This window comes from Ambystoma mexicanum, chromosome 3q, assembly GCF_040938575.1.
Source record: "Ambystoma mexicanum isolate Mex_15411 chromosome 3q, UKY_AmexF1_1, whole genome shotgun sequence".
Lineage (NCBI taxonomy): Eukaryota > Metazoa > Chordata > Amphibia > Caudata > Ambystomatidae > Ambystoma > Ambystoma mexicanum.
In genome coordinates, this window is record NC_090926.1 from 764,138,976 (window position 1) to 764,153,315 (window position 14,340).

At 46.6% G+C, this 14,340-nt stretch overlaps 1 protein-coding gene across 1 annotated transcript in view; it reads right to left on the reverse strand.

Annotated features, from left to right (window-relative positions):
- MYO15B (myosin XVB) overlaps window positions 1–14,340 on the reverse strand; it is a 721,855-nt gene that overhangs the window by 326,755 nt on the left and 380,760 nt on the right. The window contains exons 17-18 of the mRNA XM_069654768.1: window positions 10,659–10,790; window positions 8,977–9,166 (exon numbers count right to left, since the gene is read on the reverse strand). Coding sequence (XP_069510869.1) covers window positions 8,977–9,166; window positions 10,659–10,790 — 322 coding nt within the window. The remainder of the gene's footprint in view (window positions 1–8,976; window positions 9,167–10,658; window positions 10,791–14,340) is intronic.

Sequence of the window (14,340 nt, forward strand, 5' to 3'; positions counted from 1 at the left end):
GACTGCCAGGACTCAGGATCGCACTTCCCAGTGAAGTGTGAACGGGGTGGAGTGTGGCGCGTGAATGCGCGCTTATGCGGTCAGCGGCCGCCCCCAGACAGGAGGAGGAGGAGGCTCGGATGCAGCCTGAGTGCGGAAGATGGCGGATTGCCAAAAGGAGGAGGCTTGGAAGCGCTCCAAGCACGGAGGTGGCGGACTGCCACGGGAGGAGGACTCCATTGCACCTACCGAACGACCTCGTCGCCAGTGTTACCCTCTTATGGGGGTCAGAAAGGAGGACGCGCACACGGAGGGAGTGGAGGACAAACACAACCTTTATTCTCCGTAACAACAGGAAACTGGCACTCTCGCGCCTTACCCAGAACTCCCCTTTCTTCCTCCCACTCCTCATAACATTGCTCCGCCTTCCCAACGGCGGGGGTCGCACTCCTTAACCCTTGAGTGCCTGGCAACAGTTGCCGCATTTGGAATGGAATTCTCCCGTCGGGGAGGGAGGCGCAGACTCTGCTGCACCACAGAAGCGGCGCAAACCGTTGCCTCCTGCAAGGGATAAGAGCCGACCGGCGGCATAGCAGTTTCGGTGGCTGCTCTAATGAAAGCGGTGGGCTGCCACACACATAATAATTAGCTCCCTCTCATGGTTGAAATGGAGGAGGCGAACAAACAAGACTCCTGCGTGCAGGAGTAAATGAAAGGCCCTGGTGCGGCTTTGCCGGCGTTGGCAAATGTTCCCTCCATGCTCCTGGACTAGTAATTGTATGTTGAGTCCCAACCCCCATGACTGTGCCTATCCTTGTGGTCACGTGGCCCCAGCGTGTGTCAACAGCCGGTCGCACCCCGATCCCCACAGACAATGGTGTGTGCGTTATGTCAAGCTGTCGTTCTGCACTTTCCCAAAGGCTTAAAATGGATTCAGTAATTATACACATTGAATGCTGCGTGTCCGCTTGCAGTCGTTATGCTTAAAATGGTCACAGATGTTATGTATGTTTTAAGCTGCGATCCCGCACATCAGGGGCAGGCTTAAAGTGGACCCAGTGACCTTCGTATTAATGATATGATATGGCATTTATAACGCGCCTATACATAAGTGTTTCATGTTGCCCCAATGTATTTGCCACCCTAAGATCCCCTGCTTGACCCAAAATGTATATGCAACGCTATTGCACGTGTTTGGCACTGTACTCACCGTACATGCATCATGTCATTGCTTTAATGTTTTACCCTTGGCATGGGATGTTGTGACTTAAGCCCCTCCCGGGCTCGTGCAATGTCACGTGGTGTGCACATGTGGCACACACCACGTGATGGGCGCCAGTTTCGCACTAAACTCCCTGACATATGTCCAAGCAGCATGCAGAAGATGGGCCGGCCCTGCCTGCCCCCAGAACAATTACACACTCGGTAAAGTGACATTCTTATACGAGAACCCAAGAGCATTCAGGAGCGGCCGGAACCTAATAGGTTTGGCTGCTGGCATTTAATATGCATACCTGGCGCTTTTAAGCTGACTGGGCATTTGTTCTTCATCTTGCTTTGAATTTTATATGAATTTCCAATTTTAAAAGGCTCGAAATGGCAAATTCTGTCTGTATCTGGGCGTGTGTTCTATTGAAATGTACATTTAATTGTATAGTTTTGTACTGCTTCACCCGTGATTTAAAGCTAGCCTGAGGCCGTAAGGGTGTGTGTGCCCAATGTAATTTCCACACCTGCAACACCTAGCCCAAGGCCAAGGGTCTGGTTCTAATGGCATTTGACTGCCTCTGAATTCGCGGGATGTAATGCTAATGCCGTTGCTTCAATTTTAATAATTGTGGCTTAGCTAAGCAATTTAAAAATGTTTTAGTTTCCTAACAATGTTCTTATTTCCCCACAGCTGCTGCTGTTTTGCATTCATGAACCATCTGTGTGTTTGCATTTGCACCTTAGAGATTACTGGCAAGCGTGTTTATTCTGCCTGGCTTCTAATGGATAGCCTGGAGGAGATGGTATTACTGATTAGCAAAATTGCTTAATACTCTACTGAATCTCACTTCACCGACCCTGTGGGCCGCTCTTTCGTGGGTATTCTATCATGTCCAGACGTAAGGCAATTCAATTTCCTTCCGATTCGCAGGCCAGGAAGGGGCCCTCCGTCCTGGCTTCACACAGTGAGGAGGCCAACGCGATGACTAGATATCGACCCTGTAACCTCATGCAAATCCAGACTGTTTTTAGTAGGAAGAAAAATGTGTGGGTGGGTGACCTTAAACCACCTAATAATTGTGGCATCGCAGACAATAGCAAACTTATCCAAATGGGTGTTGCCCGGACTCACCCGTGACAGGAGATTATCATGCCCCAAGTGGAATTAATAAGAGGGTCCCTGTGTCTCTCAAAGATATGTAGAAACTGACCCGCGAGAGCTTGAGTGGCCCAAAGGCCCCCCCTCCCTGTGCATGTGGCTGTGGGTAAGATTCTCCCAGGTTATGAAGTCCTGAACCATCCAGCGCAGTAAGAAGGCAAAAGGTACACCATTCCTGTAGGGTTGATTGGCCCTGTACGGGATGGCCAAGTAAAAACCGATAGCAGAACTATTAACACTGGGGGTAATGTTGAGGCCTTAGTCTTAGAGTGCTTGGACTTGATGACCTTTTCTCCAACAATAGTTCCAAACGCCCCTACCTCATACTGGTTCACTCCCCTTCAAAACCTGACCAGTTCCGCTCCTGAAGTCTGGAAATCCGCTCCAGGGGTGTCACCGGGAAATGATAGTGAAGACACTAGGGTACCTTCTATTAAGGACCAGAAGCTGATTGTTGGCCGTCCCATGCTCTTGAATGTTTGAGCAGTAGCCGGCTGGGCCCCATAGTAAAGGAACTTCAAGCTGACTATAGGGCTTTGCTCCTTGAACTTAAAAATATCAAGGGTGCCTTGTAAAGGCCATGGGGGAGGGACAGAGAACTATGCAGGGGGTAAGGTTGCCAAAGTCCAATCTCAATTTGATTCAAGCTCAAGCTCCCACCCCACCCCCTCACCGACCACAAGGTTATAAGGGGATTGTGTGACAAACATTGTGCAGGTAATTAAGGATCATGAGTCCAGCCCCCCCCCTCGCCCCGTTAAGGTCCTCCAAACCCCCAACCACCATCAACAAATCACCTGGGCACCAACGCTCAATTTCGGGAGCTAAGAAGAGCTGCTGCTCTATTATCAGAGAGGACATCCTTATCTGCCAGCGTATTAGGTGGTGCTTCTGATAGAGATATTATTGAAGTACGATTGGCATCACGCATTCTATGGGAGGGATTGATGGGTATGGAGCAGAGATCCCTCCCTCCACTGAAATTGGAAGTGACAATCTCTTTAGCTCGTCCCATAACTGATTTGACATCTCCATTAGCGTTTGTGAGAGGGGGACTGATGCCACTGGATTGGGGAGGGGCGAGAGAGAAGGACACCTCGCAGTCGACGGGTCGATAAAAAGTTGTATTCCATTACCTGTTCCAGGTAGAGGGGGAGGGGGTCAGGCACTAAATTCCCAACATCTCAGGTTAATGAACATCGCCTCCCGGCTCCTCTGCGGCCCACACCCGTTCCACTAGAACTACAGAGATATAGCCCAGTACTTACTCTAATGGAAGTACCCCAGGTCCTGAAGAATGGTATTACTGAAGGTATGGATAACACGATCTTGGGCAAGATTGACTGATGCAACGCGCACCCCACCTCGGTTCCATTACCCCCTCCGACAAAGAGAAAATGTACCCTTGTGCCAAACGATCTGGGAACACAGGAAGGGGTCAGGACACCGAGAATGGAGGTGCAGGTATTATCCTGGAACGTAGCAGGCCTCAATCGTCATCTGGAAGACAAGCCCTGGGTGTTCTTTGCTCAAAAGCATGACATCATTGGATTCCAAGAGACCTGGGCATTAGTAGCCCTTAGCATCCACCTATATGACCTTCTCGATCCCTGTAATTCAGGGAAGGGGAGGTAGGACAAGTGGGGGATTGCTCTTTTAGATAAATAAGTCCATCTATGGAATTGTACATGAGAGGCCTTTATGGCACAAACATTCTATTAATCAATCTTTATAACCGCGTTGCAGCATCCTGAGGGACTACCCTTTTTGCATATCTGCAACTTCGTACAGATATGTGGAGGTCTAAATTTGGTGAATCGTTAAAGATTCTAGTAATGGGGGACTTCAATTTGCGGTATGAACCGATAGAGATCATGGCTGAAATGATGGATGACTAAGACAGAGTATGGGGAATTGAGGACTTGGTGACCACTGCACCTAGGAGGAAATAAAAGAATGCTGAAGCAGTGGCAAATATAATGATGTCGAGTAGTTTAAGGGCTTGCAATGGTAGGTTCTCGGGAGATTCCCCTGCTAGTAAAACCTTTCACTCTGTAAATTGCTCCAGACTAATACACTATGTTCTGTCGAACCTGGTGGAATGGTCCTTTGACATCGATTTTAGAGTTCCAATTCGATATGAGAGTCATATGAGAGTGATCATAATCCACTAGCTTTAATAGTGGAAGAAACACCATTGGAGGTTCTAACGGTTCAAGGTGGTAAACCAACAGTTGGCCTGACCATTTCTGGGCAATGATGTGCAATAAAGTGGGCAAAAATTAATCTGCATAGTGGTCTGCCAGGGATATATAACACTAGTTTGACAGCCCTTACGAATTTTCTAACCAATCAGGAAGAAAGAAGGGATGCCATAATTGAAGCCCACGATGACCTGATGAGTAAACTAGAAAGGGTTTTCTCTAAGCCATCAAAGACCCCATCGACCCAATCGTGCCGTAGAAACCTTTGGTATGGCGGTGACTGTTGCAGGGCTAAGGGCATCTTGATAAGGCAGGCCAGATTGGTGACCACTGAGGGGGTAGCACCATTGGAAGCTGCGAGGAAGAACTATCATCAGATTACCAAAGCAAAAAGAATAGAATACCAGGAGGGGCTTTGGGATACGCTGCTCAGGGCAATAAATAAATGGGACTATGAAGAGGTTCTGGGAGATAATGGGTAAAGTACGACCAATGGCACAGAACCAACTTCAGGGAGACATGCCAGAAGTCACTTGAGTAAAACATTTCGAGAGTCTATTTGAGGAAAATAGACTCTGTGGGGTAGGCAATGAAAATATTTTGGCTGCAGAGCCAGGTGACTTCCAACGGGGAAGGGGAAGTCAGGTTGGCTCTGCAGAACCAGAAAAAAGGAAAGGCACCAGGACCAAATATGACCCTGGTTGACTTTTTGTGCCAACAAACCACTGATTTGGGTCCCATAATTAACTAGACTCTTTAATGCAGTTCTATCATTTACCAGAGGCCTGCATCCTGGACCCAGGCTGATTGTACCCATCTTTAAGAAGAGAGATAGGAAACAGCTGGTCAATTACAGGCCGATCTTTCTTCTGGATGCTTGGGTGGAGGGTGCAGGAGCCCTGAACCACCTACAGGTGGGATTTTAAAAGGGCATTAGCACGGTGGATCAGTGCATGAGATTACACCTGGTCTATAATAAAAACGCCTTCTTGAGAAAAATGCCCATTTATGCTGTCTTTATAGCTGTAAAGACTGCATCCGATGCAGTAATGGGGGCAAGGCTGTGGACGATCCTGATGGAATTGGTCCTCCCGAAGGAGTTATTGAATGCCATTTGTTCGCTACATGTGAGGAATGGCGCCAGGATCGGTTGGGATATCGATGGGGCAATGTCCAAAATGGTGAATATTGAGATGGGGATGCGCCAGGGTTTTGTCCCCTCCCCCTCCTAACTGCTCTCCTAATCCCTCCCCATGAGCTAAGAAAAAATAGCATCGGCAAATTCAATAGCCTAATTTAATTTGCCTCTGGTCACTCCCCTCATTTGGACTCCTCATGGAGCCTTCATGCACCATCTGCAGCTTACCATGGATGGGCATTGGTTCACCCCCCTTATTCTCTTTGATATACTCCAAGGAATCTATATTAGCCTGTACTCACTGGGCATTGAAAGCCCTTGTCTTTCCTCAGATAAAAGCACGGGGCTATCTGCAGCTGCATTGAAGGTCTAATGGGCGTCCTTAAAGAAACAGTGGGGGAGAGGGTTAGCAATATTGGAAGAAAAAGTTCTGAAGCGTTTGATGGGTGTCATGCTTTTCCATCCACCTCAAGAAAATAGTCACGCCCTGTGATTTACCCCGTAACATCAATCTTTTGTAGGAGAACATTATGCGCCACTACAAGAAAATTGAATTACATGCAAAATAGTACTTTTGGTTGCTATATCCTTGAAGTCTGGGTGAAATTGGGGCTCCCTAGCTTTGAATTCTTCCCCAGACCCCAGTTCTGAGGCCAGGTCCAGGGTGCTTACCACAGATGTGTGCATTGTTTCACCTGGATCAGCATGTGGTCTTACAAACCTTATATTTTCTTAGGGCGGGGGGTGGGTGTCAGGTCGGGGCTCCTGAATGTGCATACAGGCAGTTTGTTGTATCTTGAGAGAATAGAGTGCTTCAGAGTATATAATAACCTCTCTGTGACATTAGGGGTAATTGGAGGGGTCAAAGCCTGTGGTTTCTACATCAAGCAAATGGATCAGGCTGGTTATCAGAAGAGCGCATGAGTTGGCCGATATGTCTCATATCCATAACGTGATGAAGGTAGAACCCCTTACGCCAATGATACCGAATTCAGCATAGAAGATCCCACTGTAGCCTCCTCTGGTACCGGCACCTGAATTTTCGAATGGCTTATTATGGTTCATAAAGATTGAAGGAGATGCCCAGATGGCCGCCTTACAGACGTCTTAGAGTGGTACTGCCATGGCCTCTGCCAGGATGCTTTGTGTGTTGCTTCTTGGTTCTTGGTGACCTGCCATTATCAGTTCTTAGGTACATCCTCATGTATGAGGAAGGTGACGAGGGATGACAGCTATCATAATGGGAATTACCTCTTAATCATGTATGTTATGTTATTTGTCATGTATATAGCGCTCTATATATCATTGGTATGACCTCAAAGCGCTTGTGGGTTGAATGCCTTCGGGGACCGTAGTCCAGGTCTGTCAAGAGAGTAGGGTATCATAGGGTGCTTGGCACTCAATATGTGTGCAGCTGATGCGATTGGCTGATGGTAGCTGCATCCTAACATTAGGTGTAGTGGTATTGAGATCAGTCAAATGCGTGCAGTCTGGAGGTTGGCTGGGAGACTGGATTCTGGCTGCGTTATACCTTTTTAGGACACTTATGTGTTCAGCTAGGCCGATATTTCGTGGGCATATCTACGTTCTAGTAGAATGTTGAGGTTTACATGAATTCTACCTAAATGTGGCAATGGCTAACATTCACAGTCCCTAGCAAAATGAAAAGGTGATGGCTGGAAGGTTTTGAATAAATCATAACCACGGGCACAGCTCTGAGCAACCCTCCAGACCATCGTTTTTCAGTCTGCCAAGCCATTACAGAAGGGGAAAAACCATATGCAAATCAGGCTTGGTCCTACCCCAAAAGGGGCAGTCCAGCCCGAACTGCTAGGTCACATTCCTTCTGTACGAGACCACAAGCAACCCCAGACATGTTTCAGCCTTGTTGGGTGTCAACAGTGAGGAGTAGCTTGGGTCTCTAGGCCTGGCAGACTCGGGACCCATGTCTGGGCATACCCCCGTCCCACTTGGGGTGACTTTAGCAAAATGAAAAGGTGATGGCTGGAAGGTTTTGAATAAATCATAACCACTGGCACAGCTCTGGGCAACCCTCCAGACCATCGTTTTTCACTCTACCAAGCCATTACAGAAGGGGAAAAACCATATGCAAATCAGGCTTTGTCCTACCCCAAAAGGGACAGTCCAGCCTGAGCTGCTAGGTCCCATCGCTTCTGCACGAGACCACAAGCATCCTCAGTCATGTTTAAGCCTTTTCGGGCGTCACCAGTGAGGAGTAGCTTGGGTCGCTAGGCCCCGCAGACTCTGGACCCACGTCTGGGCATACCCGTTCCACTCGTGGTGACTTCAGAAAAATGAAAAGGTGATGGCTGGAAGGTTTTGAATAAATCATAACCACGGGCACAGCTCTGAGCAACCCTCCAGACCATCGTTTTTCAGTCTGCCAAGCCATTACAGAAGGGGAAAAACCATATGCAAATCAGGCTTGGTCCTACCCCAAAAGGGGCAGTCCAGCCCGAACTGCTAGGTCATATTCCGTCTGTACGAGACCACAAGCATCCCCAGACATGTTTCAGCCTTCTTGGGTGTCATCGGTGAGGAGCAGCTTTGGTCTCTAGGCCCGGCAGACTCGAGACCCACGTCTAGATGTGACATAGGGTAATATTCACAATTCTATCTAAATGTGGCAATGGTTAACATTCACAGTCCTGTTTAGATGTGACGCAGGGTAATATTCACAATTGTATCTAAATGTGGCACAGGTTAACATTCACAGTCATGTCAAGATGTGACACAGGCTAATATTCACAATGATATCTAAATGCAGCACTTGCTCACATTCAGAAGAATCCAATCCTCACAACAGGGAATATTGAAACCATGTGAATATATGAAAGACATTGATAACGTAATACAACGTATACATGGTTTTGGACATTCCTTGCTTGATGGGGGAGGGACAATAAAAAAGCAACACTTTTGGAGATATCTGGTGAGAATAACATCACTGATACAGGTTATAAATGTTTCCATTTCCCACCTTACCGAGCAACTGAGACCTCCATTTCCTGCTTGGCTGTTGATCTGTTCCTATATTTGAACAGCACATGCTGTTTGATTGTGGATTTTTACCAATTTATTAACCGCAAAATGCGGGGGAGAATCTCCCACATCTATGCCCCTCTCCCTTTCTATATACCTAACCCCAAAACCCCATATGTTTGCAGTAGAAAAATAAGGTGAAAGAAAGTCGTAAGAAAATCGTATTTTTTGTTGTTTTTTACTCACGATCAAAGCGGTGAGTAGTGTTGATGTCTCACTCTCACCTGATTGGCTGGCTAGGCTGTGGTTCTGGGCCCGGCTTGGTCTGGTGCATTTTGATGATGTTTCCAATCTCCCGACTGGGCTGGGGTTTCGGAGGAGGAGTCGGCTTCTTCTTGGGCTCCTTCATTCCATTGCTCACATCTGATTTATTTTGCACTTCAGGCTTTTTTGGGGGTGGAGCCAGAACAACTTCTAGAAGAAATTAGGAATTACACTTATCTTGCGATGCTAGAACAATAAAACCACAAAATAGTTGCCAAAAACCATTCCTGTTTTACAGGCATGACTATGGCTTTCACTGGATCCAGGTTAACAAAATGAGAAACATGCTCATTTCACAACAGTAAGAAATGTGTGGTCAATCAGAGGAAAAAGCACCTGTGGTAATCCATAGAAGGTTAGAACGGTCTGTTTTTTATATAAGACTTTGTCATTTTTTTAGAATTCTTTACACAAATGTCTACGTGCACTAGAAGAAGTTTGGTACAAGTGCATTGCTAAATCATCTTGAGTGTCCTGAAGACGGGATCGAAGGAGCCCATAAAAAAGATTGGGTTATATTTGTGCTCTGTTCGAAACTAGAAACACGCATTGGCACCAGCCACTCACTCATGTTACTAACCCCACTAAAGATTGTTATGAAGAATAACATTTAATATATGACAATGAAAGTAAATGTCCAAATTAGCAATTGGACACTATTTGATTGAATAATCATGTTGATGTGTAAAAGTCTTTTTACCCTTTTTTTTATCTTTGATTAATGTGTCTTTTATAATGGTTTTTCAATAAAATTAATATATGTATTCAACTGACCTACTGTACCACTATTGAATTTAATTAATATAGATGTACAGGATGTATACCACAGCTTTTCCCATGGCCTAGTTGTGTAAAAGCTGGGTAGCTATCTGTGGACACTGCATGTTGGTCTTCGTAACTTCACTGAATCCAAACAGTGGAAAGAATCAAAGATATGTGACTGTGACTTAGGACCGGTGGATATTACAGGAAATAAACACTGAGCACGCTTGTTGGAGACCGAAGTGAACATGAGGAGGCGGCAGCCCCATAGAAAACAGTATTACTCATAGGCTGATGCCAGTGGAAGGACACCAGGGCTGGCACATGGTCATTCTTTCAAGCCAATTATCTTATACAATATATACATCATTCTGCTTCCTGTGGGAGTAAGATGTAAGCAGCTACTCAAGCCTGGCTCCATCTGGTCAGAATCACAGCCTGCCTACAAACCTGCAGGGTAAGGCTAACCGCATAGCACACCTCGTCCATGTCTGATAGTCTTTCCTCGATGTTACTCACACATTCAGTCTTAATCACTTGCATCCCATGTTCAGTAATAAATGTATAAAATACTCCACTTGTGGGATGTTGATATCTCCCCCTTCCCTTGACCACCAACTCATTCAGCTTCAATCTTTCAAAATACAGTTTTCATACAGACCAAAGTTTATACTTCTGCTTTTAAAATGAGCATTGGCCACACATGCCAATCCATTAACAATGTAAATTGGCATTCCTGGGAAAGATACCCTGGAACCTTTTTCTATACTTTCAGGCAATGGATAAGGGTGTAAAATGGGGTAGCTTGCATTGGAATCAACTGAGCAGCTTAGCTTCTGTTCCCCATCCCACATTCCCTGAAAGTTGGATGATGCCTTACTGGGTTGCGGCTCTGGACTTGCTTCTCTGGAAGGTTCCTCCTCCTCTACCTCAGGATCTTCTCGAGACTCCATCTTCGGAAGACGGATCTTTGAGGTCGGACGAGCTTTCTCCACCTTTGTCTCTCCCTTGCCTGTGAAGGGACATGGCACAGGCTGTTATTGCAGAGACCAATACATTGCCACACTAGACCACTGAGCTAGAAAGGGCTGCCCGAACCCTTGACACTGTTCTGTTGGAAGTAGCCATTCATATTGAGAATAATTTGATTTATTTGTTTGCATCTCTTGAAAATCCTTAGAACGCCTTTTAGTGATTATTTAACACCTTCCACTATTGACATCTGCTGCTGTCATACTTCTCAATCAACATCTGCCCAGCTGCTCATTCTGCATATGCCCTATAGTCCAATCTGCAGCAACCCAACCGTCTCCCAATGCCACAGAAATGCCCACTGTCAACCCATGTAATTTATTATGTGCCAATTTAACCACCTCCACTACCCTTGCACATCTAGTTACTGTACAGCCCTTCATCCCAACGTTGCTAAATTAGGAAGGCACAGTGCATTAAATAAATAAACAACACTGCATACGCAGGCGCAATCCCAACACTACATCTTCGATTTTGCCTTTTCTATAATTTCTGACTACTTTTTTCTACATTTTTCGATGGACACTTGTTGAAAACTATGGGAAGGAGTAGAAAAAAGGTACTATTTCTTTTGTCCATGATATATGCTTTATAAACTCTGGGAGCTTCTAGATAGAAGGTGAGCTGGGAAGTTCATTGTGAGCTGTACAGGCGCGGCTGGGATGGCAGAGATGCAGTGAAGCTTCTGCAGCAACCATGCCAACCATGTTCTACAAAGGGTGAGTTTGTGTATTGTAACTTACAACTGCAGATAAAGCCCTTTCCTCCTGTGACTACTAAGAGTCCAGAGAATTCCTGCAAGTGTATTTCTAGGTGAGTGCTCCAGAATGCTCTATGAAAACGTCTATGGCATTAAACCAACTGAGTCAGGACAGGGTGTGGCGGTAGGTGAGGGGAAATAGATGGTTCGCAGAATAGATTCTTCAGGGTGACTGACAAGCAACTGTCAGTGGGCATAACCGGAAAGGAGACCGGCCGGCAGCTGGTGATGAGATGCTGTGGGGAGAGGAAGGCAGGTAAGACAGAGAGCATGACAAATCCTTGACTGAGGACACTTTTGAGAAGGATTAATTTACTTGCCTGTAACTCCTCTTCTCCACCATTGCTATTTTGTATAGATCACATGGTGTTCGAATATTCCCTGTAAGCAGTTTCATAGAAAACCATAGACACAGCATTAACTTTAGTGTTTTCTTGGTGTTGTCTTGGGTCATTTACCCTACAGCCCATAGATGTTGGGATGCACGTTCAGATCTAAGCCCCTCCCAAACTATTCAGACTGCGGAAAGTGAACTAATATGCGGGAACTATGCATACGCGGATATAGGGGCAAGGGGGGCACTTGTTAGTATTAGTGAATGGCACAGGGCATGCTTATTATAGTGCTTTATAAGGTAAATGGCCTACAAGCTTCATAAAATGTTAGATGGATACATCACATGCACCTGATAAACATATAGAATGGATCTTTGATACCATATTCAGAGGTAGCCCTGAATCCTTGCAGGCTGTGTTGGATGCACAAAAGAATGAGGCCTTGCGGTTGAATAATTTCCCCCACCCCTGGCGAGATAGGGAACACCAAGACAAAACATCTTGTTAGAGGGCTGCAAAATTAGAAAGGAATGTGAGCGGTCCACCACGAGCAAGGGCTGCGGCCGGTTGTGAAGGACAAACCCGTGGGAGCGATGGCAGGGGTCTTGAGCTGCCAGAACACAAGTTGCGATTTAGACACTAGCGCACCCCGTGAGAATGCCCATCCGATTTGAACTACCAGATGACCATGATTAAAACTCCTAAATCTTTCACTATTTAGACTGATTAGTGGTACCTGCAGGAAGCCCAGGCCTGGCCCTCAGGAGGGGTATCTGATAAGGGGGGAGCAGAAGACAACAAAGTCTGTGATTTGTACTGGGGAGAGCAAAGGATGATGCCAACCCTTGGAAGGTCTCGACAGGGAAGCATGATGGGGGCACCTGCGTGTCTGGGATGAGAAAAGGGATGCTTTATTCGCAAGAGTAGTAGGGGAGCTGAAGAAAACTGACAGGTTCAAGGGCTTGTTGAGGTGAAAAAAGGACGGCACCTTTGGCATTAACGTAGGATTGGAGTGAAGGAGAACTTCATGTTTGAGTAAAAACGAGGGAAGGCGGTTGCAAGGAGAGAGCCTGAATCTCACCCACACTTCTAGTCAAGGTGATCACCTCCAGAAACACAGTCTTTCATGAGACAAATTTGATACTGACCTTATGCATTGGCTTGAATGGGGCCTCCATTAACTTGGTTTCAACGAGGTTCAGTTCTCAAGAAGGGGCAGTTTTGCTGGGGGCGGGGGGGAAGTCTGATAGCATCCATTCATGCATTCTTTCACAAACCTATGCAACCACAAAAAAGGCACAAACCAAGTGTGCATGAAGCGGGAAATGTTAGCCAAGTGAACTTAGATGGAAGCCCACTGGTAGTCAAGGAGAGAAAATATGGCAGCCTGTTGTGGCTGGAAGTGAAGGGCATACACCCTGTAACTGGAACACCAAGCACTGAACCACTTCCATTTTATGTTGCAACAGGGTGATCGTAGGTGGATCTTGCATTGGCAAGGACATCACTGCCGTCCTGTGGCATGTTTATGTGGCTGAATGCTTGGTACGCAGATGCCAGGATGTGAGGTTCAGAGTGGCAAGGTCTCCCTTTCTCCAGTAAAGCAGGTTGTGCACCGGCGGAAGCTTAATGGTTGGTGCCAATGACAGAGCTCAAAGGTCTGAGAACCAGAACTGCCTGGCCGCCCTGTAGAAAGTTCAAACGTTCCAGGGGAAGTCTTCTGTAGCAAGTAAGTAACAGATTATGGTGGAGAAAAGGTTCAGGGACTTCAGAGAAGGCTCCCTGTAGGCACATAGACGTAATGCCCGGGCGAACGTGAATGGACAAACTCCCAAACACACAAATCAGCCCTCCAGAAACCCAGGAGCAGCAAAGCAACTCTAGGTAAGCTCTACCTAGAGTCTCACAGTACCTTAGAAGTGAAGAACAGGATTCAGCACATTGCCTCCCTCATGCAGCAGCAGCAGACCCGGTCAACAGACTCTTGGTTAGGCAGACGAAAGATGGGACACTGGAATGGATCTTGCAGCAGTCGAGTGAAGAGGTTTCAGACAAAGGATTCTTCACGGGTTCTGTAATTTTGGCACCCTTTTGAAGACACCAGTGAAAAACGATTACCGCCCAGTCGATTTGTCTTGCTTTCTTGGTCAAGTCCTGGTGAGGGGACTTCAAGGAGTGAAATCTTGCCTCTGGAGGTCTGGAAGGAGTCCACCAGAGTTTCAGGAGAATTGGTTCTTCGAAAGGTGATGCACTGCACAGTGTCCACAGGTCTAAGGGTGTAGGCGGTTTGCAGCCCGTGAAGGTCACAGCTCGTCATGGGATGGCTCGAAATGCATGTCGTCTTCAGAACTGATTGGACCGACCAGTCTAAGGGAGATAGTTGTCCTTTTCGGTGCTCTCCTGATGCTTGGAAGAAGGGGTCGGACAGCATCGAT